This window comes from Melozone crissalis, unplaced genomic scaffold (genome assembly GCF_028551555.1).
Source record: "Melozone crissalis strain CALT ecotype California unplaced genomic scaffold, PUWL_Pcris_2 ptg000107l_1, whole genome shotgun sequence".
NCBI classification, from domain to species: Eukaryota; Metazoa; Chordata; class Aves; order Passeriformes; family Passerellidae; genus Melozone; species Melozone crissalis.
Genome location: NW_026535884.1, coordinates 4,951,264 through 4,975,529, shown reverse-complemented (window position 1 = coordinate 4,975,529; position 24,266 = coordinate 4,951,264). Strand labels below are relative to the sequence as shown.

Here is a 24,266-nt window from a genome sequence, read left to right as displayed (position 1 = left end):
TCAAAGAAATAAATCAAATGATCCTAAAGAGATTTACCTGTGAAGACTTTCAGTCTTCCACTATCTGTTCAATCAGTGAATCTTCCAAGAAACCTAAGTGATGACTTATGGTTTATTGTGGGTTTCTGGTTATTCTGCACACAGTGTTATCAAAGGAATATAGAAGAGAGAAAACATTCAGTCAGTCTGTTTTTAAAAGAGTGGGTTTATATGTTCAGTAAAAAATGGAGGCTGTGTGAGCACAGTAGATCAATTCCTTTTAAATTTATCATTTCCAACTACCTCATTCTTTATCATCAGTAGTTCCCTGATGGATTCTGTCAGCCTGCTAACAGCTCCATTCACAACTTCAGTGCATCTCTGGTTACCTTCCATACAGCCATCCTCTCTCCCTGTGTCTGTAACTCATTCCTGTGAGCCCTGGGTCCCTCTGAGCTCTGACTGAGAGCCTTTGGTGGCTGCACTGGGCTTGGCCAGAGCTCTGTGTGGGCAGGGTGGACCCAGGAGCTCCTGTGTGGGCAGGATGGACCCAGGACCTCCTGTGTGGGCAGGGTGGATCCCAGGAGCTCCTGTGTGGGCAGGGTGGACCCGGGACCTCCTGCAGATCTGGGAGATGCAGTGTCTGAGGTCTGACTGTTCCAGAGCCAAGCAAAGCTGCAGTGGGGTTTGGCACACCGTTGCTAATGCTGACTGTGTTTCTCTCCTCCTGTCACCAGAGCCTTCGTGTACCTGAGCAACCTGCTGTACCCAGTGCCCCTGATCCACAGGGTGGCCGTGGTCAGCGAGAAGGGCGAGGTGCGCGGCTTCCTGCGCGTGGCTGTGCAGGCCATAGCAGGTGAGACCCTGCTGCCCTCAGAGCCAGGCTGGCAAACCAAACCATTCTGCTGATGCTCAAACCTGAGTCACCTTCATGTTGCAAAGAACACTTGCTCTCTGTTGGTGTTGAAATTATTTCATTTGTTGTTTCACCGTATGGGTTGAGCATGAGTAAGTCTTGAAATAATGCTACTGAACAAAAGATTTTAAAATTATGATGATGTTGTCCACTGAATTTTGTACCTGGCAACTAATGCAACACTGCTTTTTAGGACAGTGGAAGATCTAGCTACTTTCAGAAAACTAGAACTAAAGGAAAGCTTTTTTTTCTGGCACCCAGTATAAACAGTGCAGAAGGGTACCTGGTTCGATCGTTTTGGTGACCTGCATTAAAGTACAATGTACCAAGTTTTAGCTGTGCTCAAACTATCCCTTTAAATAATGCTCAGAAATGTGCTCCTCTGGGGCCTGGGGACAGCAATGAAGAAGTTCCCGAACTGATGGTTTTCAGCATGGTGGGAACAGAAATCAGCAGCAGTTTCCCCATTCATTGCCTCACTAAAAACGTGGAGACGTGGAGCTGCTTTAACACAGTGTTTAATCACCAGGAATTCTTTTCAGAAGAGAGGAGCAGATATCCGGGGTGTACCGGCCTCAGCAGTGCTGAGCTGCCATTGTGAGCGTGCCAGAGTTCACTGCAGGTCACTGCTCAGTCCCTGATGGTTCACAATGCTCAGTGTGAGGTGGGCTCTTGGCAGGGCCATGCCTCAGCCATGCTGCTGGGAGCACAGATCCTTCCCATGATTTGCCCTTTCCAGCAGTGGCCAAATGCCAGCAGCTCTTGCTTCTTTAGGTAGGGTAACCCTGGAAGCTTCACTCTCCATGGGAACATATAATGAAACTGAGACTCTGTAGATGTGTAAGAATCACCCTGGCAGGGATTAAAACAAGTGAATTAAAATCCATTTTAATGTGTACAAAAGTCTAGTTTGGTTTGGTCTCCTTAGCATTGACTGAATATTTCCAAATAAATATTTATCTATGTTCTTTTTTCCCTGTGTTTTTTTAGCTGATGAAGAAGCCCCAGATTATGGATCAGGTATTCGACAGTCTGGCACAGCTAAAATTTCATTTGACAATGAATATTTTGATAAGGTAAGAATTCTTAAAATTAATCTAGGTATCTTTGAGTGTAGTAGCTTGTGCTTCTAAATAAAGAACACATGTTGTGGGGAAATAAGGGGATGGCAAACTCAGAAAGTGCAGAAGTCTGTTACAAGCCACTGTTATATTTAATTTTCAGAGTGACTTTTCTTCAGTTGCCATGACTCGGTCTGGACTGTCACTGGAGGAGTTAAGGATTGTGGAAGGGCAAGGACAGAATTCAGAGGTTACCACTCCTCCAGAGGAGATCAACAGAATGAATGAGCTGGGTAAGCAGGAAATACTTGGTGTTTGGAGAACTTCTGGGAAATTTGTGGCACTTTCAGTCACTCACAGAAAGGAGTTCTGAGTGTCCTTCAGGAGTGTCATGGTTAGAGAGAGGTGTCACCAGCGGGTTGAATGTGAGAGATCCTGGTTGAACATGAGAGATTCATTTGAAGAACAGTGCTGATAAGCTTCCCAGATATTTGGATCTTTTGGTTATCAGCAAATTATTTGGGTTTAAAAGGGAAAAAAATGTGATGGGACTAAACTGTCTCCTGAAGAATTATTTCCAGAAAAGAAAGGAGAAAAAAAATTATTTCATGTGGGATGTTTTTTTTCTCCCTAAGACTTGAAGTCAGCCACTTTGGATGGAAAGATGACTATGGAAGGATTCACTGAGGAAATTGGTGATCACCTGAAGCTGGGCAGTGTGTTCACCTTCCGTGTGACAGTGCTTCAGGCCAGTGGCATCCTGCCTGAATATGCAGATATTTTCTGCCAGTTCAAGTAAGAATTTGTCTTCACTTGCATTAAGCAATTAATGGTATAGAGATATGATGAGATTATGATAGAGAGGGCAAAGAACAGTGGACAGTAGAACTCTGAGAACTTTACAGATGGGTGGAGGTGCTGTACAGCAGAGGAAAACACCTTGTCCTTACTGGAGTTCTTGGTCCTCACTTTCTCTTAAGCAGATGTCAAGGATTAAAGTTTTGCAGAAAGGAATTAGGAATCAAAGGGGACTCATAAGTTACTAGTTTATAGATATCTTGGGGTTTTAAGCTTTTAATGTGAAAAATTCAATACTAGATTTTACATACATCCATTTGAATGAAAGCTGCATGACCCTGGAGGAAATCAGTACTTCTCAAGTGGAAGTGCTCTTAGGCTTGGGTTCTTAAGGAGGGGAATAAAAAGGAGTAATAAAGACATAAAACAAGTTCCACAGTTGTGATCCCACAAGACTATGGTATGCCCAGCTTTGGGCCATCACTCAACTGCTTCTAAAGTTCCAGCAAAATACATTTCTTTTAGGGTTTTAGGATTTCCTTTCAGGGTTGGATTCAGAGCACAGCAATCTTCTTTAAACCATTCTGTGGTGGCTGATTTTTGGTTTATTTTTTTAAAGCTTTTTACATCGACATGATGAAGCTTTCTCAACAGAACCTCTCAAAAACAATGGCAGAGGGACTCCCCTTGGGTTTTACCATGTTCAGAATGTAAGTAAAGCTTCCTGTGAGCAGTAACTTCCTCTGTCAGCACTGGCAGTTGTGTGTGTCCTTCAAGGCAAGCAGAATTATTAGGAATAGACAGTACTAGGAGTGATCAGGTGAATGATGTAATCCCCATCACAAAACAAAACCCAGAATGATTCTTTGTGGCAAATTTAACTCTTCCTTCACCTCTACTTCCTGCCATTGAATTCTGTGTTTCCTTTCCAGGATGAAAACAGTCTAGAGTTCAGGAAATAAAATATACATGTGAATAGCAGTGCTCATGATCTCAGATGAGCTGGATATATCTATTTTTATGAACTGTGTAATGCTTTGGTTACATACAGCCGCCTCTTCTTCTTCCTGAAATGCCTGATACTGAGGCTTTAATTTTCTCCTTTCTTGGAGAGTAGAATTAATGCCTAAACCAGAAGAGAATGCAGTTTCTTTTCCTGTGAGTGACACTAAGTGATATGAAAAACACAGACTCCTAAAAGAGATTTCCTTTTTTGAATGTCTCATTTTCTTTCCTTACCCTTGAAATAGATTGCTGTGGAAGTGACAGAATCATTTGTGGAGTACATCAAAACAAAGCCTATTGTCTTTGAAGTCTTTGGGCATTATCAGCAGCATCCTCTCCACCTGCAGGGACAGGATCTCAACAGGTATTGGTCACTAGCCTGGCATAAAGGCACTTGGGGATCATGCTCAGGTTATGCAGCTTGTGTACTCCTGAAATTGTGCACCACAGCCTCAGAGGCAGAATCCCTGATGGAGGTGATTCTGACAGATGCCTGTTTACCCAGTGTAGTGACTGATGGAATTGTTCTGCCCTGTCAAACATGGGAAGCTGTTCTGCCAGTGCACCCTGAAAACCCCCTGGTGATTGGAGCACTGCACTGGGAATACTGGGAGCTTCAGCAGGGATCTGTGAGCTCTGGGAAAATCTCAGCAGTGCTCCTAGGGTTGGTTAACCTAGAATAGAAAAAGAGAGCACAGGTTAGTCTGAGAAATGTGCTGAGCCCCCTTGTTTTCCTGACAGGGGAGATTTACCTGTCTTCATAGAATTGTGAGGATATTTTTAGAGATAATAATAGGTGTTTGTATACAAAGATGCATGTATGTGTATTTGTGTATATTTCTTATGTTTAACTGCCTCTGTATTGATAGCTCTTCATTTCTCTGTAGCCCTCCACAGCCTTCTCGAAGATTCTTCCCTCCTCCTATGCCACTGTCAAAGCCAGGTGAGAGCAGCTCTCTAATTCTGTACATCACAGGTCTGCTGCTGCAGGTGGAGGTTGTAGTTTATTCCTGAGCTTTCAAGGACACCAAGAAATGTAAATGGAGTGAGTGCTACAGGGGGCACTGAATGGCTTTGCTGGCTCTCTGCCCTCTTTAGGTTTTATTTTTATTTCTTCTCAACCTCCTATGCAAGAAGTGCTGCTTAGTTCATTAGGGGGTAGAATTCCATTCCTGAGGTATTGACCATATTCCATGAGATCTGGCTATGGCTCTTCCCCTGCTTACTGAGCACTTACTGACTGGAAATTTGCCTATTCATTAATTACTTCATCTTTTTGCTCTCTCATGTTCTCGTTTAGTGAGTGAGTTTGTTGAAATGATTCTTGGTTTTCTTTGCTTAATTGGAATAATGCATGCTGAACTCTTTTGTGATTTTTTTTTTCCATTTCACCTTTAATTTCCTCCTTCTCCCTCTTTCTCTCACCTGCATATTTCTACCATCCTTTCTCTGTGTGTGTTGCATTCCCTCTGCAGACCATGAAAGGAAAATTGAGTTGATTAGGTACCTTATGTCTGGCTATGTAAACGTGCATGTGCTGAACACGCTGTCCGAGCACGCCACCGTGCTGGCCTCCTCTGCCGTGGCTGCTTTCCAGGATGGAGCTGAGCAGCTGCCACCTTTCCTCTTTCTGCCTGTTCCCAGTTGTCAGAGTGAGCGGGCTCCTAAACGAGATGGTTAGTAGCCACACTTGGTCTGTGGTAGATGTAGAAGTAGTTCCAGAATGTGCTTCCAAATTCCTTTTTCCTTCATCATGTGGTAGTGTTAGGAGTAGAAGCAGCCATGGTTGTGCTCATGGAAGGATGCTGTGCTTGAATTCAGGGCTCTTTTAGAGAGAACCATAGGGACAGTCTGTGGACTCCAGTGTGCTGGGAGTCACAGGTTTTTTTGTGTCACTGCATCTGTTCCCTGAAACTTCCAGGACCTCTGATTTTTCTGTGCTCTGCTAGAGTTTTGTGATACTGGGATGAGAGATGCATATGAAAACACAGGCAGGTATAGAGGAAACATTCTGCTGTGTTCTGTTTAGGTTTCCTTTTCACTCATCTTCCTTTCCTGCAACTAACAGTGCTGTTCCTCACTTCCATTTGTATTCTGTTTTATTTAACTCAAAAAAAAAGTCATGCTGATTATTAATTGTACCAGAGCAAGTCTGTGAGAACACCTAGAATCAAGCTTTTATGTTTGGTTAGATGTATCTTTCTGTTGTTTTTCTCTTCTGATGCTTTTGAATCGCTCTGCTTGGCAATAACCTGGAGTGCCTTGTGTGTTTGGTGTTCCTCTGGCTGGAGTGAGTTCATGTGCAGCTGCATGAGAGGATTGGGTGTAAGAGAGTTACTACCCTGAGTAATGTATGGGAAGGTAAATGATGAGCCTCAAGCTGGCTGCCTCCCAGGGTGGAGCTGTGCTGTGAACGACTGATTCCTGCAAAATCTGTCCCTCTGAGGCAGCTGCTGTTTTACCCAGAAAGGAAACAGATCTCAGAAGAGAGCACCTAGGCACTCCTGTAGGGACCTGTTTTATCTGGGGCTGTGATGTCCTTCCAGTGCACAGGAGATTCAGTCACTGTAGAAGCCAAAGGATACAGAGATGTAAAGGTGGGAGAACCTAAAGAATGCCTGAGCAAGGGGGGATTGGGTCTTGAGAGGTGGAAGGGAGAATAATTATGTGGCTTAATGAAAGCAGTGAGGTTAGTATGTGAAAGAAGAAAAAATGGAAGATCAGAGTGACAAAAATCCCAGTCAGAGTGTAAGGAATGAAGCTTTTAAAATGTTCCCATTTATAAAAATGTAATGAGTGAAGAGATACGAGAAAGCATGTAATGGTAAGTAAAAGGTTTGACGTGTGAGGGAGTATTAGGTTATTTCTAGAATTTAAGCTGTCTCATTTTTTTTAAACATGGTTTATCCCTGCATTTGAATGAAAGGAATTAGAGGGGATCTGGCTGGTTATACTCACTAATACCAAGAGATAAGGAGGCCAGAAAAATACTTAGGCAGGATTAGGGCTCTGGAATAAGTCTTGTTCTGCCTTTTTACATATAAAATATCTTAACCAAGTGATGCAGGGGTCTGGCAGTTTGTAACATGAAGAAGTGAAGACTGAAGTTTTAAGTTCTTTTCCTATTTTATGGGGAAGGTGAAATGGGTACTTTATGGGTGAGTAATGCTGCAGATGGACAGACCTCAGGAATTCTAAATCACCAACTGTCAAGCCATAACGCAACTGATGCACATTTGAGGAAACTTCTCTGTGGATCTAGAGGAGCTGTGTATTTTTCTAGGCTCTTTGGATGCACTTTTGTTCCATTATTTAACTTCAAAATTTTTTTCTATTCTTGTAACCTAGATTTAAAAAACACTTAGAGAAATAATGATTGCTGTAAGCAACATAATTTTCATGGTAAAAGCTGTGGTCTGCCTACATACACAGAATATGTAGGACCTCTGAAATGGCACATTTCTGTGAGTCCTGAATAAGCTTTACTTGTTCAGCCTTTGTAAACCACTCTTTTTTTCTTCTTCTTTCTTTCTTTTTTTTTTTTTCTTTTAAGTGCCAGCTACAAAGCTGAATACTATGAGCAAGCCCAGCTTGGGCCAGAGTGTGAGCAAATACGACCTGCTGGTGTGGTTTGAGATCAGTGAACTGGAGCCAACAGGGGAGTAAGTCCTATATTAATCTTGTGATTAATATTGTGTTTCAAGAATGTGGTTTATGAGGTTTCTGGGTTTTTCCCCTTTGTTCTGTTCAGACCAGGCTGATGTTTAGCAGTCACCATGGAAAGGGCTTGGCTGGTTTGTAGTGATGGGTGTCCAATCTGCTGGCAGTGGTTGTCCCCATCAGAAGGGACTAAAGTGATAGAATGACTTTCTTTTCTTTCACACTTGGAGGGGTCTCTCCCTGGTGAAGTTCCAGGCACAGGCAGCAGGAAAACTCCCCTGTGTAGGCCATGGGTTTGGGTTCTTTGGGACACTGGAGGCTTTACTCCAGTCACATAGCAGCCTCTGCTCAGTGTTCATCTCTGGACAAAGCTTTTCCCCTGACAGCTCTTCAGGGGTTCTATTGAGAAGTGAGTTGCAGTTTTCCATTGGCACTGGAGGTACAGTGCGTGATACTTCCATGATTCACTGATGTCTAATGCCAGAAGGAGCCTCTTTGGGGAGTGGGTAGAAAGACACTGGTGCCTTCAGCTGCTGCGAGGAGAGGAAGCTGCTGTGCAGGTACATGTCTGGTTCCTGTCTCACACAGGTACATCCCTGCTATTGTGGATCACACCGGGGGCCTGCCCTGCCAGGGGACCTTCCTGCTGCACCAGGTACTGAGGGAGGCTGTGGGACAGCAAGGTCATCTCTGCAGGAGGGAGGGAGGGGGTGCTGCTGCCTGGCTGTGCCCTCCTGTCCCACACAGTGACAGCAGGATGTCCCAGGCTGGGCTTGGGCTGTGCTCTCTTGGCTTTGGGCTGGGAGGAGACTGTGTGGCCCCAGGATGTTGCTGCTCCTGTGCTTGTCAGTGGGCATCCCACTCAGGAAAGAGGAAAGCCTTTTAAACAGCAGGAACCTCTGGGACCAGATTTGTGCCTTCAGTGTTCTCCAGCATCTCTAAGGACACAGAAGGATGATGTGGACTCAAATTCCATTTGCTCTCTCTCACTGCTTGTGGTTATGACACATAATCTATGAAGTGACTGTATCTCAGTCATCTTAAATTCCTCTTATAATCCTTAGTAATATTTTGTCTCTAGCTAAATCATAAAGATAACCCCAGTTAAATATGGTTTATAGGTTTAAAGTTATATTTTTCCTACTCTTGTCTTTGTGGAGTGAGGAAGAGGAAGCATTTAATTTCTTTTACATATGAGAATATAACATCCCCTTGAAGTGAATTTTAGGGCCCTGGCCCTGAAACAAAGAGTTGCTTGTTCAGTTACAGATGATATGTAATGACATTTAAATCACTTCAATGATATTAAATTATATTAATGATATTATTTAAATGATATTATTTACTCCACTTTTGCAGTACAAGTGCAGAATAGATGGGGTGTGTGTGTGAACACTTGAGCAGTGTTTTGTTTCTGAACCCCACAGGGAATCCAGAGGAGGATCACAGTCACCATTATCCATGAGAAGGGCAGTGAGCTGCACTGGAAGGATGTGCGAGAGCTGGTGGTTGGTGAGTGAATGCTTTTGTGTCCTGCTCTGTAAGGAAGAAAAACTATTGCTGGTAATTCCTCTTTGTATCAGATTCTGTCATTTTTATGAGCACTGCCTGTAGGAGGAGAATTTTGAAAAACATCCAGAGGAATAACTCGAGTTTTGCAACTTCCATTTACAGCTGCTTGTTATTCATGTAGTGTGAAATTGTATTTGGGAAAACAAATTCCTTTTGTGTTGCAGTTTGAATTTTAATTGATTCCTCCTCCTTCCCTTTCTAGGCCGTATAAGAAATAAAGCTGAGGTAGATGAAGCTGCTGTGGATGCCATTCTGTCTTTGAATATTATCTCTGCAAAATACCTGAAATCCTCTCACAGCTCCAACAGGTAGGTGAATGAAGTGAGCCCTGCAGCAGGAATCTGACATTTATTTGACCTCTGATGTATTGGCAGGATGTTTGGAAAGCTGGGAATGTGGCTAATTATTAAATGTAGAATTCCATGAGCACAGAACACACAGGTAGAGAACGAACATCAGTGTCAAATCTTGATCCATGGGAAGGTTTGCTGACAATGCATCTGAATTGCTTTCCATGTGTATGGACCATAAAGGGCTCGTGGAAAGGAACAGCTTAAGAGGACCTTAACCTAAAACTTCTAAACTGACGTCAAGGTTTGGTGCTAGAATACAGCATTGAGGTCTCCACATTGTTCTGCTTCAGTGTCTGCAACCAAGTTGTAGCAAGGCAGAGGGGAGCATTGGGCACAGCCTCTCCCTGCTCTGACAGCAGAGTCACTTGGCTTCTCCCTGGCTCTGTTCAGCTGGTGCAAAGGAGGAATATCCCTGGAATGGGGCTCTGAGTGGCTTTTTCCAGAGGGGAGGAAAGTTTGAGTCTGTCTTTGCTGCACCTGCTGAATGCTGGAGGTGGGATCCTTCCAAGCACTGGAATTCTTCCTTCCCTCTTAGAGGCCTGGACTTTGAATCACCTGTGGCATTAAAGTGGATTTGGGATGCTGCTCCTGCCTATGGGCTCTCTGCCACCTGGTGTCTGTAAAGGCAGGCAGGGACTGGGGGAGTGGCAGTTACTGCCTTCCACTGAGAAATGTGTATTTTAGTGTGTTTGAGTTAATGGATCAATGTAACTGGGAAACAGGGAGACTGCTGCTGGTTCCCTGTCTGATACTATTGGATTTGCAGTTGGAAAGCCCTGTGCTTTGTTTCAATAAATTCCTAAGTTCCTGCAGAACTGTAGCTCTGTGGTTTGCTGTAAGGTGGCAGCTTGGGTGAAGGATGAGTGGGATGAAGCTTTTGGCCATCTCATCCCGAAATGCCAAGGTCTCAGTTGTGGGATGAGTGCATGGCAGCATGGTGGAAGGGAATTGAGGCCCTGGTAAGGGAAATGTCTTAATGTTTGCTCATTGTCTGCAGACGTGTTTGCTGCTTTCTGTGGGGTTTTTTCACTTTGTTTTGTTTCTTAGTCCACTTGTTCTGTTCCTCTCAGCTCTTGCTTTTCTGTTCTGCTTTTGGCTGCACTAACCAAAGCACTTTCTATGTTTTTACAGGCTCTTTCTTGATAAGGATATGCCTAGGTATTTTCTGTTTGCTTCCTTTATACATAAAGGTTCTTGAAAATAGAATGCTTTATGTCCCATTTGTATTGCTGGCACTTCCCTCAGCTTTTACCGAATTCTTTTAGCACAGCTCTTCCAGAAGTAGTCTTCCCCTTCCTCTTCCCTTTCCTCTTCCCTTTCCTCTTCCCTTACCTCTTCCTCTTCCTTCCCCTTCCTCTTCCTCCTGCTCCTCCTCCTCTGTGTCAGAGGCTTATTCAGGTACAGTTCACTGGGGACTTGTGAAGGTGAACTTTCCTTCACATGTGAGAGTAGGAGAATTTCCTTTGTCAGTCTTTCTGATTTTCTTGGTGCGCCATCAAATATGGACCCTTTTTGTAGTCCTTGCTATTTTCTTCCCTTGTTCTGTTTCAAAGAACTAAATTTGGAATTTCTCACTGTCTCTGACTCTGCTTGTTTGAAGGATCAAGCCAAGGACTGAGTTATGGGGTTACTTGAATTGCTCTGATCAAATAGCAGTGGCTGCCATGTGACTGCTCTTCAGCCTCTGGATTTGCATATGAAATTTAACCCTGTGGTTGCCACTCCTTAGTTGAGCAGCTGGCAGAGGGGCCAGACATGCAGTGGCTGCCCAGGCTGGGTTCCTGTTTCACCTTCCCAGTGGGATCCCAGCCTGGATGGCCCCTGCACAGTCTGGGGCACTTTGCACTCTGCTTTCTGTGCTCTGCCTCTGCAAAAGAGAAGAAGAGCCTTCAGTGCTCCCAGTTCCCCACCTTTCACTAATGCTAGGATCCACTTCAGAAGCAGTTTTAACCTGTAACATTTAACCTGTAACATTTAACCTGTCTCCCATGCTTTGTGTGTTCCGTGCTCCCTTTTCCTCCTTGTGCTGTTGGCTGTGCTGAAAGGAGTTTGCTCACTTCTGGTTTTTGTCTCACTCTGTAGCTGTTGTAGCAAATTCTGTTTTGGGCAGGCAAAGCTGTGTGTATTTACCTTCCTGGCTAGAAAAGATCCACTAAAATCCACAGCCTCAAAGCTGTGCTTGACTTTGTCTTGGTGTTTGTCTGAACATCATTTTGCTCCAGAGGGTGTTAGTGTTTCTGCACTGAGGAGCATTTACACCTGCGTGCTCTCTCCATGAGGAGAAATCTTGTTTGGCAAATGGTGCAGAACTGATGCCAGGGCTACATACAGTGCTTTTTTTCTTGTTTCTTCTACCTCCACCCTGCTGTTTGTCCTTTGTCTTTAATTTCATCTTCTATTTTTCTGAGTTGGGAATTAGTACAGAAACTCTTTGGACATATAACTTATTTAAAAAAAATAATATACATGAAGCACTTTCCTGCTTTTAGTACTACATCATTTGGATTCAAAATGAGATAAAATTGCAAGAGGATTTGGGAGGGAAATTATATAGAGGTGATGAAGAATGAACACCTTCTGTTTCTGTCACCAGTGTGGAAAGATGTGCTGAGTTCCTCAATAGGGGCATAGCTCTTCTTTCCAAAGGGACCTTCCTGGAATCAGTTGCTGCCTGTGAGAAAGGAGAAAGCTCATTTCCCCAAGCCCCTGCTGGAGAGGGGAGAGTGCAATGATGCCTTTGGATGTGGTGATTGAGCTGTGCTGTGTGTGATGCTGTCTCTCACTTTTTGCTTGAACCTTCTGGATTGCTGGGGTAAACTATGAGAGCTTTCATCTCCTCTCTTTCCTTGTGCCAGACTGAAGATACCTCTTACAGAAGTCCTAAAATATGGTGTAGAAAGAATCTTCCCATGTACTTTTAAGATCCAGCTAGGCTGAATTTCAGCAGTAGAAATTAATTTTCTCTCTTTAGAAACAACTGTTCAGTTCTGACTTCCCTGTAGAGTTATGACAGCTTTTGTTTTCTGCATTCCCTCTTTTCTCTTTTAGATGAGTGCTCTCCATAACAGGCAGTGGTCTTTACACCACACTCTTTGGGGTAGAACTAAATTATCTTGGAAATAAAGAGAAGGTTTTTTCTTCAAGTATTTGTTATCCACATGACTGGAGGATGATATCAGAAAGAGATGTTTTACACTGAGTGATGAGGAACTCTTCCTAGTGACCTTTTGCTGCACTTCTTTCCAGGACTTTCTACCGGTTTGAGGCAGTTTGGGACAGTTCCTTGCACAACTCCCTGCTCCTCAATCGAGTGACACCGTATGGAGAGAAGATCTACATGACCCTTTCTGCCTACCTGGAGGTGAGACACCAGGGCCTTCCTGCTGGCTATAAACTGTTTAAAACAGGACACAGGGTGTACCCAAGAGAAATGGATTCAAAAGTGATTTGAATGCTGAAGCCAGTAAGAGTATTTATTCATTTCCTGAGGACAGGGTGGAAAAAATGTAGTGATAGTTAACATCTTGATGTCAAGGTATTACCGCCTTGCAACACAAGAGATACTGGTGGTCTTGCCTTTTTGTGCCTTGTTTTATCTATCTTTGTATCTGAAAATCCACTGGAATCAGTGAATATTGCTGTGTAAGTACTGGTGTTACAAACAGCAGCTTAGCTCTTGGCTTGTGTGCGAGACCCCGTTGTTTTGTGTAGTAAAATCATTTCAAGGGATGCATCAAGAAATTTGGCAGCTCTCTTTCACAGACACACATGAAAACCCTTCACCAAGACCCAAACAAGAACAGATTTCAAAAGCTGGCCCAAGAGCTAAGGGCAGCAGCGTAACTCGGCACAGTTGGCTGCAGCCATTCATGCCTTGCTGGTGTTCCCTCAGCTCGACCACTGCATCCAGCCCGCTGTGATCACCAAGGACGTGTGCATGGTGTTCTACTCGCGGGACGCCAAGATCTCCCCGCCGCGCTCCCTGCGCAGCCTCTTCGGCAGCGGCTACTCCAAATCCCCCGACGCGTAAGTGCGGCTGCGCTTCTGCTCTTGGCCTTCCTTGGCAGTATTTGTTTCCTCTTAGAGGATTTAGTTTTGTTTTCCTAATTTTTTTCCTTGAACCTTTACCTACTCATAGGTTCTCCAGTCTGGTTTTCAATGTTCTTTCATTTATTTCAGTGGAACTCTGATGGCTTTTCTCTTTACTGGCCTCTTTTCCATATAAATGGAGCTGGGCAGAGGGATCCATTTTTCAATTTGCATCCTGACCTGGAATTTGCTGCATCATGTGCTCTTCAAGTCCAGTGCAGGGTGGGGTGGGAACACGGGGGAAATGCCTTTTTTTAGGATCTTGCAGTTCTGGCTATTTTGTGCAAAAGAAGTATTGACATCTAGTTCTAACTAACAACTAAACTTTAAATTCTGCTTTGGGAACCACTGAGTTAAAGCTGAAGCACTTTATTTCTGAAGATAATAAATAGTGTGTTTTTGCTTCTTCTGCTTTCCTGTGAACAGCAACCGAGTAACTGGGATCTATGAACTGAGTTTATGCAAAATGTCAGACACAGGAAGTCCAGGTAAGCAGCAGCCAGGTGATAAATATGATGATAAATATGAAATATTGCAGAAAATTGCTGAGGGAGAATGGAGTGAACATTTCTGTCCTGATCAGAAGCAGTTCCTGTGTTTCACAGGAGCAATGGAACGTTGCTATTCCATAAAATACTTACTCAGGCTTTTACTTTAGACTCAGGTCTGTGTTTACCATTGGTAAAGGAGGATTCACTGGAAACTTGATGTTTTCTGACATGGGTAACTCAGGACACTGAGTGCCTGTATCACATCATGCCCCTGAGTCTTAGGGCCATAACCCATGGCTCATAACCAACAGGTGAGACTGGGTTTTGCAGCAGGAGAGCTTTTTCTTGTCTTTTGAAGATGCTGCTGATTTCTGATGCCAACTTCACCACTTGGAAGGAATATAGTTCATGGGGTATCTGTGTGGTTTTCTTCTAAGATGTAGAAACTGAAGTCCTTGTGTTGAATTAGACTGAACAGGAGTTTACATTGTATCTTGGTCAATAGAAAATATCTAAAAAAGTAAGAAAGCTGGATTAAATAAATTATCTTTGGTTGTGTATTTGCAGGTAATGAAATCCTTATGTTGTATATTTCCAGCCAAACAGCAGAAGTGCTGGTTCTTTGCAGATTGCTGATTATTTCTCTGTGACACCTCTCTGGCTATGGTTTTAACACGTCTCCTGTTGTTTTTCACTGCTCAGGAATGCAGAGGAGGAGGAGGAAAGTCCTGGATACTTCTGTGGCATATGTGAGGGGCGAAGAGAACCTGGCAGGTTGGAGGCCCAGGGGGGACAGCCTCATTCTAGAGCATCAGTGGGAACTGGAGAAACTGGAGCTGCTGCATGAGGTGAGTAAAGAGATGGAAGTCAAGATTTAAATAAATTCTCCTGGCAGAGAAGATACAAAGTGTGTGGCTGGCTGCTGAGTAGAGTTGTCAACTCAGAATCTCAGTGTTTTCAAAATAACAAATTTGATTTCTAGTGCCACTGTAAACTTCCTTCTCTGGGGAGAGTTACTGGTATGAATAGTAAAGGATTCCTAAGATTTCAGTGTCTGTAAAATTGGCACCTTCCTGGAGGGGACGGCACCGATTTCTTTTCTCACTAGGTGGAAAAAACCCGACATTTTCTTCTGCTTCGTGAGAAGCTTGGTGACAGCATCCCCAAGTCCCTGAGTGACTCGCTGTCTCCCAGCCTGAGCAGTGGAACCCTCAGCACCTCCACCAGCATTTCCTCTCAGATTTCCACCACGACCTTCGAGAGCGCGGTGACGCCCAGCGAGAGCAGCGGCTACGACTCGGCCGACATCGAGAGCCTGGTGGACAGGGAGAAGGAGCTGGCCACCAAGGTATGGCCCAGGGCAGCCATCCTGCTGGCAGCCACAGGGGACTGCAGGGCAGCCACGAGCTTCTCAACAGCTTGGGGAATATCCAATAGTGTGAGAGTTTCATTTTAACATCTTGGTTAGTGAAATAAGGCACTTTCACTGGCCGGTGCTGCTGGGGAGGTTTGGGCTGTGGCTGTGTCTCATTCCCCTGTGTTAGTGGTTCTATAAAAACTTCCTAATTTTATCAAGTGAAGTGATTATTATCCTCTTCTGTGATTTTTCATTGCAGTTTAGGATTTGTTTTTTCTTTCATGACCTGCCAAGTGTGTCTTGGCAAATCACCTGTTCAAATTTCTCTGAAAATCTAAATATCAAGGTCTTCTCTGTGTCTCATTTGTTTCCCCCTTTAGTGTCTGCAGCTTCTTACTCACACCTTCAATCGGGAATTCAACCAGGTGTACAACAGTATCAGCGATTGTAAGGTAAATATTTAATGTAATATTTAATTGTAGTACACTCTGTTTGTGGTACAATAGCAGCATGTTTGTGAGTCATGGAATCTGCTGATACTATCAAAAGATAAACCACTTTATATTAATTTATTATTTTTTATTTTCAGTCCTTTGGAAGCATTTGGCTATTCAGCATCAGGTTCCAAGGGCTGTGGCAGGAATTGGCAATGGTGTGGACTTGCAGTGTAGTACAGTACCCAGTTTATTAGCAGACTCTCACTGTCTTTCCCTACGTACACTTCCCTATGTAAAAGGATAAATCTACTCTTAAAAATTTTGCCAGTAGGCAAAGAGAATACCAGGTTTCAAAGTGGATGATGTTTTATCCCTGAAGAAGTCACAGTGTGAATAATCAGAAGTGCAGGACGTTGATAATAACAAGCTGTGGCTGCATAAACGCTGCTGTATTTCTGCCCCCGGATGGGCTTGTGGTGGTTTGTGTGAAAATTTGCCTGCTGACTAGGGGAATGGCTGATGAAAAAGCCTTTGTGCTCTCTGAGCCATCCCTGCTGAAAGGCATTCTCAGCCAGAAGCAGCCCCAGCTGCAGCCCAGCTGCTGAGATGTGTTTGTGCTTGCAGCTCTCGGACATTTCTCCCATTGGGCGGGACCCGTCCGTGTCCAGTTTCAGCAGTGCCACCCTCACCCCTTCATCCACCTGCCCTTCTCTGGTGGACTCCAGGTGCAATTCAGTTGACCAGAAGTAAGTGTAATGTGTTAAAAGGAAATATCACTTTTCAGTGCTTCACACATCTCTGCTGTTCTCTGATTTGTTTTTCCTCTTTTCTTCCTTTTCCCTGCTTTCAGATATTTCTCTGTACAGCCCCCTTGCCTTACTTCTCCAGTCACTCTGCACAATTGTTTTTCCTCATTTTGTTCTTTTGAAGTGCTGTTTTTTCTGCTTGTGTTGGGGCAACAGTCAGATGCTTGGCATTCCAGTGACCAGTGCATCTACAGTGTGCAGAGTCCACAAGTTTTTTCAGAGGTCTTTTGAAAAGCTCTACTAATAACGACCCAGAATAAACCAGTTTGGCCATTAATCTCTGTTTATCTTTCTCAGCTGTATCTATACAAGATATTTTTGATGAAATTGGTAATAACTATGTAGTAAAAGGCATAATTTGTACCTTCTCAGTTCAGCATCCCTGAGGGTGGAGTGCTGAGGAAGTAGAACATTTTACATCAGACAGTAGTAGGAAGTGTGTCTGTGTTGTGACTATGTTTAGCAGGAGAAAAATGGTAGAAGTAGTGGGGAAGCAACTTAGTAGTGGTTATTATATTTTTATTCCACAGATATCAATGGAAAATGCTATTCAATATTGTACAAAAGGATCCCAAAGTCATACAATAAATCTGGGCTGGAGGATGGAACTTCAGCTGGCCTGAAGATGCAGTTTAAATTCCATTGTCACATTCAGTTGCTTTGTTGTGATTTACTTTTTTTTCTCTACTTTTTTTAAAGGACACCAGAAGCAAATTCGCGTGCCTCCAGTCCCTGTCATGAGGTGGAGCAGTTCCAGATAATTCCTGCAGTAGAAACTTCCTACCTTGCCAGAGCTGGAAAGAATGAGTTCCTAAACCTTGTTCCTGATATTGAGGAAATCAGACCAGGGTAAGTTTTTTATTGTTGTGTGATCGTGGCTTCCCGAGAACTCTCACAGGGGCTTTCTGAGATTCTGAGGTTCTGTGCCCCATTTGAAGAGGGAAATTCAACAGGTGATAGCAGAGCTGCAGAGTCCTCTGTGATGGATGGAGGAAGACTGTCAGACTTTTGCATAGATGTTGAAAACACCGTTCAGCTTGTTTTAGAAGAACTTTTTCAGAATACTGTTGCAGACAAAACAGGACCAATTGTTAAGGACCAAGTGTCTTACACAGTGTTTTGCAGTTCATAGGGATACTCAGGGGAAAATCTATTTCTCTATTGACGTGGGTTTATTTTTTCCAGCTCTGTGGTGTCAAAGAAAGGATACCTCCACTTCAAGGAGCCACTCTCCAGCTCCTGGGCCAAGCACTTTGTGGTGGTTCGCCGTCCCTATGTTTTTATTTACAACAGTGACAAAGATCCTGTAGAAAGAGGAATCATAAACTTATCCACAGCTCAGGTGGAATACAGTGAGGATCAACAGGCAATGGTGAAGGTCAGTGTGAGAGCTGTTGTTTATTTATCCATAAAGCAAGCACATTACAAGTAGCAGTGCATCTGTACCATCAGGTGTGTCATCTCTGTTCTGAGGAAAAGGGATCTGAGTTGTGGAGACACTGAGGATCCTGCCCACAAAGTTCCCAGTTAGTTCAGGGTTTCTGATGGTTTTGGACACAGTTGTACCAGAGAGTGACCCTGACTGCTGTCACACATCAGGTTAGCTTTTAGGAGGATGTGTTGGTACCACCACCCTGCATGTTGGGTTTTTGCAGCTTCCTTTGTATGGGTTTTTGGGCTTGTGTGTTTTGTTTGTTTAAAAACAAAAGCCCACAAAACAACGCATACAAGCACCCTGCAAGGAATCAAGTGAACTCTACTGGTCCATCTCTTAAAGCCCACACTCAGCAGTTAACACTCTGTTTTGTAGAAGGGAATGAGTAATTATACCCTGGCAATCACCAGTGAGACATGAATGAAAGGGGGATGTGCCGGAGCAGATTCTCTCAGAGGGGAAATGTGCATCAGCCTCTGTGCTTGCAGACTTTGTGTTTACATTGTTTAAATTGTCCTTGATGTTGCAGACCCCCAACACGTTTGGAGTGTGCACAAAGCACCGTGGAGTCCTGCTGCAGGCCATCAATGACAAGGACATGAATGACTGGCTGTACGCCTTCAATCCTCTCCTGGCTGGCACCATTCGGTGAGAGGCAGCTGGGGCTGCACAGGGCCGTGCTCAGACCAGCAGGCAATGCCTGGTCACAGATTTTAGCTTTGACAAGATGTGGGAACTGGAGGAGGGAGGAGAGTAGGTAGAAAAATGCCCAGAACAATCAGAAAACAATCCAGCCCTGTGTTTCAGGAACTGCAGGGGCTGTTGTTTTGGCTTGTGACGTTCTGAACAGCCATGTCCAGTTTGAACATGTGTGGGATGCTACATTTGGAGACCACAAGATGGTTTCCTTGTATTGCCATTTTACAAATTTTAAAAGTTTCTTACTTCCTCTGTGCTGGACTGCCTTTTTAGGTTTTTGATTATGAGCTAAAGCAGAAATTACGTTCCCCTTTATAACTTCTCTGGCAGTCTTTCCATTACCACAGACAGCCCCTGCTTGCTGGACACATCTTACTCCACTGCAGTAGCTCTTCCTTTCAGCAAAAAACCCCAAAACCTAAAAAACAGCTGTTACCATACAGCATCAAATAATTTCTGAGCAATGAAGCCCTTAAATGATCCCTCCTCCCATTAAAGAAGTGGAACAGAGAATTCTTTTTCATTACAGCCGTGGATACATTTTACTTTCTTAACATATAGAGTAAACTAGGACTGTACCAAAGAATTTAAAAAAAAAAAGAAAGGTGGATAAACTTTGGGGAGGGAGGAAAAATGAACTTTCATAATTCACCAACTACTTTTTCCCTTTTTTTTGGTGCAGGTCAAAGCTGGCTCGAAGACGCACGGGCCAGATGAAGTACTGAGTCCATGTAATGTTCTCATCTGTTCTCACCTTCCCATAGATAGTGTTACCTCTCATTTTCTCTTTGTGATTCTTGACAGTTTCTCTTGTATGTAATCCTGTGGCTTAACATCCCCCACCTTCCCCACTCCTTCAGCACATTTTCTAGGTATTCTAACCCTACCTTGTTTCTTTTCACCTGTACCTGAATTGTACTAGTAGCATGTGGCCAAACAAAAAGAGAAAGAAAAAAAAAACCAAAAAAAATCGAGTGATTATGCACGACTCTGAAAAGAAAAAAAAAAAATTCCTATAACAATTGTTTATCCATTTCAACTGACCTTTTGGTGTCTGTCCCACTGTCCACTGTCTGTCTAGACTGCTACAGGGTTTTCATTCAATTTGTGACTTGGCAGTGGTCATTGGTTCCCTCAGGGCAAAGTTCCAATGCCAGGGAAAGATAAATTGTTTAATGGAGACATTACCCAGCCAGGAACTGCAATAGCTCCTCAGGCTTTCTGGATCCAGCCTCGAAGTTAAACTCTGTTGAAAGCTGATATTGGACAAATCTATCTGGACAGACTGGATTTGGGACTTTGTTTCTGAGTTTCCAGGGCCCAGCAGGCTAAGGCACGAGCTAGGAAAATTAGGGAATAAACCAGGAGGGGATGGCTACAACAATCTGCTTGAAACTCTTGCTGTGGGGGTTGCAGGTGAACAGTGCTTGGGTTTAACTCTTTCCCTGAAGAGTTTCCATCAGCACACACTCCTCAGCCTCTGAACTGAGGAGTTTCCATCAGCACACACTCCTCAGCCTCTGAACTGAGCTGAGCAGACTGTGCTGATATGAGGGGAAATAGACCACAGACTGAAATATGAGATAAAATCCCCAAAATTTCAGATGCTCAAGCCATGTGTTGGACAGATGGGGAGTGTTAAATAGAAATGAAAGTTCCTGGTCCCTGGATCACCATGGAGGGCAGATCCCCTCTCCTGTTGCTGACTGTTCTGCAGGAACAGTTCTCACCTCTCTGGGAAAGGGCTGGGGCTCCCATGGCTGTGTCGGGGCTGTTCCCAAGGGCCTGTTTGTGCATCCCTCACCTGTCATGCTCCTGTGTCACCGCCCCTGTCCATGGGAGCACCCAGGGTCTGTGCAACACTTCCTAGGCATTGTTCACACCTGCAGTGTTCTCAGGGAGCCGCAGGACACTCTCAGTTCCTTTGGAAATAACTGCTGAGTGTCTCCTAATTTCCCTGCTGCAATTTTCATCAGCTAAACCCCCCTGTATTCAGAGTTAACCCCTCTGGGGAACAGGGCGAGTGGATTCTGCTCCTGGTCAGTGGCATGTCATAATTGGCTCCTTGGGCATCAGCTGGGTGGTGTGAGTTGTTGGCCTGCAGTCGAAGTCCTTGTGGCCAAAGCTTTGCTCCTTGCCCCGAGAAAGAAGAGCAGAATGAATTTCCTTTTGGGGAGGTGAGCTCCCCTCTCTCAGTCAGGTGTTGGGGAGGTTGGGGATGCTGTGTGCTCTTTCCTGCTGTGTTACCCTTTCCTGCTGCACCCAGGGCGCTGCTGGGGCTGGCTGTGGTCCTGGGATTTCAGTGTGAAGGGATTTCATCAGGGGAGAGCTCAGAGGGTTTGTCTCTCTGTCAGGAGGCACAGCAGGCCCAGTGCAGCCCAGGAGGCTCAGTGGGGCTCAGGCCACGCGTGTGTGGCACTGGGATGTGCTGGGGAAGGCTTTGCTGTGTGGGGCCTCGTGTCCAGGGCAGCTCAGGGCACACTGGGAGGCAGAGGAGCAGGGACACGGAGCTCACACTTGCTACCTTTACATATCTCCAGGTAGTTCTCAAGCTAACTCATGCTCGTGCTGTCTCTGTGGTCCTCAGATTTATTTCAGAACTGGCAGCCAGAGTGAGGGAGCATCCTGGGCACCCAGGAACATGACAGGGATAGGGTTTTGGTTTTGTTTTTTTTTTCCCTTTTGTTTTTGTCTTGTTTAACTGTGTGTGACTCTTAATACAGTGATGATATTCCTTTGTTATGCAATGATGATAAAGCACTTCCAGTGTGTGGATAAAACTGCTTGTCCTGCAGGAGGGCTCCTCACACTGCAGCTAAGCTGATCTCAAGAATTAGGTTAATTCTAAGCATTAAGTTATTGCTGCCATCACCACTGTTTATAATGACAGTGGAACCTGTTTGAGGAGGCAGAGTGATTGAGGTGGGGGTCGGTTGTGACACACTGAGAGCATTTTAACTTTTATCTGTTTCTTTTTTTTAACTAGAAGAAAACTAGTTTTCTAAGTCTTTGCTTTGGATAAGCCAGAGAATGAACCATGTGGTTATAGGCATTGCACAAAATCATGATAAAGGGATCCTCATTTAAAAGCAGGAAGAGACAGATACTTATCTTACAGAGAGCTTGAAGTGTTACAGTTGTTGCATAAATGTCACTCTTCTGTCTTAAAACTCCAAGCAAATTCTGGTGACTTGAGGTCTGAGTGGATAATGGATCATCAGAAGACCAAAAGTCTGGTTTTAAGCATCAGCACCTCTTAAAGCTGCATAATCTGTAACAAACTAGGTCCTTGTGTGGAGTTCAAATGGGCATTACTGTTCTCAGGTCTGACATAAAGGCAGACAAAGTTTTTCTGCAATTACTGAAGCCTGCTTTGAGACATTTGGGTTTTCCTACTTAAAACTGGACTGAAACCAGTCCAAGTTTTCTTTAAAGAGATAACAAACCAAACAAATAAACAAAAAAAGTGAATTTTCATTCACTTCAAAGCTTAGCCCAACATGTTAGAAATTTCCTTTTGGAAGCAGAATGAGGAGGGTAAAATGTGCTAAGTTGCCTTCTCCTGACACTCCAAAGGCCATTGTTGGTGTCCTGCTGTGTGTGTGGAGTCCCAGGGTCAGACAGCTCTGGGGGCTCAGCCTCTGCTGCTGTGGGCCTGCCAGCCCGTGAGGACACGCACCAGCAGGGCCTTGGGGGCATTGCCTGGGAGGAACGAGTGTCAAGCTGTGCTGCATTTGGGTTTTTATGTTCCTCCCCAAAAGGAAGGAGAAAACTGTCCTTTTTGTCCTTGGAAAATTATGTTGGATCTTCCTGGGTATTGTAAAATGAAGCTAAAACTCCTATACTGTGTTTTAGAAATGCACTTTAAGTACCTTTTTAAAGAAGATTCCTGTATTTTGGGAATACAGAAGAGAAGGGAGCACTATTTCCAGAGAGCATGATTTCCAGACTGCCAAGAAAAGGTTTTTTGTGTCAATGTCTAACAGTCCTTATTACTGATTAGCATGGTATTTCAAAGCAAAGACTTTACTTTTTGCTGCTTGTTATCTAATTTACAGGGATTTAATTTTATGTAATGTATTGTATATTTATACATCTGTAATTAATTGCACATTAGATAAGAAAGAGGATTAGCTTCGGTCTAACACCCACTGGTACTAAACAGCCCATGCACGTGGATCTGCCTGTACCTGCACACCGAGCTGCTGCAGCTGGTGCTGTGCTGGGTGCTGTGCTGAGGGTGAGCTGTGACTGCTCTGGAGGAGAAAAGGGAGCTGGTGCTGTGCTGGGTGCTGTGCTCAAGGTGAGCTGTCACTGCTCTGGAGGAGGAAGGGGAGCTGGTGCTGTGCTGGGTGCTGTGCTCAAGGTGAGCTGTGGCTGCTCTGCAGGAGGAAGGGGAGCTGGTGCTGTGCTGGGTGTTGAGCTGGAGGTGAGCTGTGGCTGCTCTGGAGCAGGAAGGGCAGCTGGTGCTGTGCTCAAGCTGAGCTGTGCCTGCTCTGCAGGAGGAAGGGGAGCTGGTGCTGTGCTGGGTGCTGTGCTGAGGGTGAGCTGTCACTGCTCTGGAGGAGGAATGCCCTGCTGTGCTCGGAGGGCTGTGCTGCCTGGCCCTGCACGTTGCATCTCTCCGTGGTGGTCACCAACCCAGTCTGTGCTCTGGCTGTAGTGTCTGTAGCAGGATGTATTAACTTCGTGCTTCCTTGTTTCAAAACATCAGCTGCTCAAGAGCAGGACTGACTTTTGTTCAGAAGGCCATTTATGTGTTCAATGTATTTGAAATCAAAACTAGTCCAACACTAACCAGATGATTGTGTCCAATGTCATTGGGAACAGGATTGAAATTGCTGGGATCAGCTGTGTATTCAGAAAACTGCTGTGGAGCTCCTAAGTCTTCAGTTCTTAACGTGTCCAAGTGAATGGGCTGTCCCTGAGCAGTGCTGAGTTTTCCTCCTGCTTGCCTGGAAACCAGGGCCTGTCAGCACAGGGAGTCTGGAACGGTCAGCACTTCCCAGGGTCGGGTCTGAATTTTCCACTTTGCTTGTTCACATTTCACGTGTGGTTGGTTGTGGCTCCCGGATTTGGACATCAGACGTGCTGTTCACAGAATCCATCCCCTGGAATTGCGGTCCCCATGTCCCTGTAACCTCTGTACACAAGGTATACAAGGTAAATGCTGTATAAGTGGCCTTCTTGAACAAATCTCTTTGCAAACTGATTTCATCCCAGCGAAGGAGTGTATCAGCAACACTGTACATTAATTTCAGGTTTTCATTTTCTTATTTTATTTTGTAAATATATCCGATATTTGGAGCTTGAGTATACAAAATGTAAATATAGTTCATGTATTTGTACTAATTCTGATCCATTTGCTGTATAGCCTTAGGTGTGCAATGCAGATATCTAACTTGTGTATGGTAACCTTGCACCACTGAATTGTTAGTGAACGAGGTGAAACAATAAAGGTACAACCAGTGCATTAGCAGACAGAATGTGTGCTCCTGTCATTATGATTTAATTACTTGTATCTTACGTCAATTACTTGCTTTTAAAACCTGTGCTGAAGAAGCTGATACTTTAATGAAGTTTATCTCGACTGCTCTTGAAGAAGGGG

At 44.3% G+C, this 24,266-nt stretch overlaps 1 protein-coding gene across 6 annotated transcripts in view; it reads left to right on the top strand.

Annotated features, from left to right (window-relative positions):
* Positions 1 to 20,142, top strand: part of KIF1B (kinesin family member 1B) — a 75,456-nt gene extending 55,314 nt beyond the window's left edge. For all 6 annotated transcript variants that reach the window (XM_054291826.1, XM_054291821.1, XM_054291824.1 and 3 more), the window contains 22 exons: positions 717 to 835; positions 1,886 to 1,971; positions 2,120 to 2,249; positions 2,592 to 2,751; positions 3,374 to 3,464; positions 4,005 to 4,123; positions 4,647 to 4,702; positions 7,313 to 7,421; positions 8,008 to 8,074; positions 8,847 to 8,931; positions 9,194 to 9,299; positions 12,591 to 12,705; positions 13,237 to 13,370; positions 13,860 to 13,921; positions 14,627 to 14,772; positions 15,033 to 15,272; positions 15,662 to 15,733; positions 16,343 to 16,464; positions 17,224 to 17,373; positions 17,710 to 17,902; positions 18,489 to 18,607; positions 19,341 to 20,142. In XM_054291826.1, the coding sequence (XP_054147801.1) occupies positions 717 to 835; positions 1,886 to 1,971; positions 2,120 to 2,249; positions 2,592 to 2,751; positions 3,374 to 3,464; positions 4,005 to 4,123; positions 4,647 to 4,702; positions 7,313 to 7,421; positions 8,008 to 8,074; positions 8,847 to 8,931; positions 9,194 to 9,299; positions 12,591 to 12,705; positions 13,237 to 13,370; positions 13,860 to 13,921; positions 14,627 to 14,772; positions 15,033 to 15,272; positions 15,662 to 15,733; positions 16,343 to 16,464; positions 17,224 to 17,373; positions 17,710 to 17,902; positions 18,489 to 18,607; positions 19,341 to 19,383 (2,524 nt within the window). In that variant the 3' untranslated portion in view covers positions 19,384 to 20,142. The remainder of the gene's footprint in view (positions 1 to 716; positions 836 to 1,885; positions 1,972 to 2,119; positions 2,250 to 2,591; positions 2,752 to 3,373; positions 3,465 to 4,004; positions 4,124 to 4,646; positions 4,703 to 7,312; positions 7,422 to 8,007; positions 8,075 to 8,846; positions 8,932 to 9,193; positions 9,300 to 12,590; positions 12,706 to 13,236; positions 13,371 to 13,859; positions 13,922 to 14,626; positions 14,773 to 15,032; positions 15,273 to 15,661; positions 15,734 to 16,342; positions 16,465 to 17,223; positions 17,374 to 17,709; positions 17,903 to 18,488; positions 18,608 to 19,340) is intronic.
* The last annotated feature ends 4,124 nt before the right edge of the window (positions 20,143 to 24,266 follow it).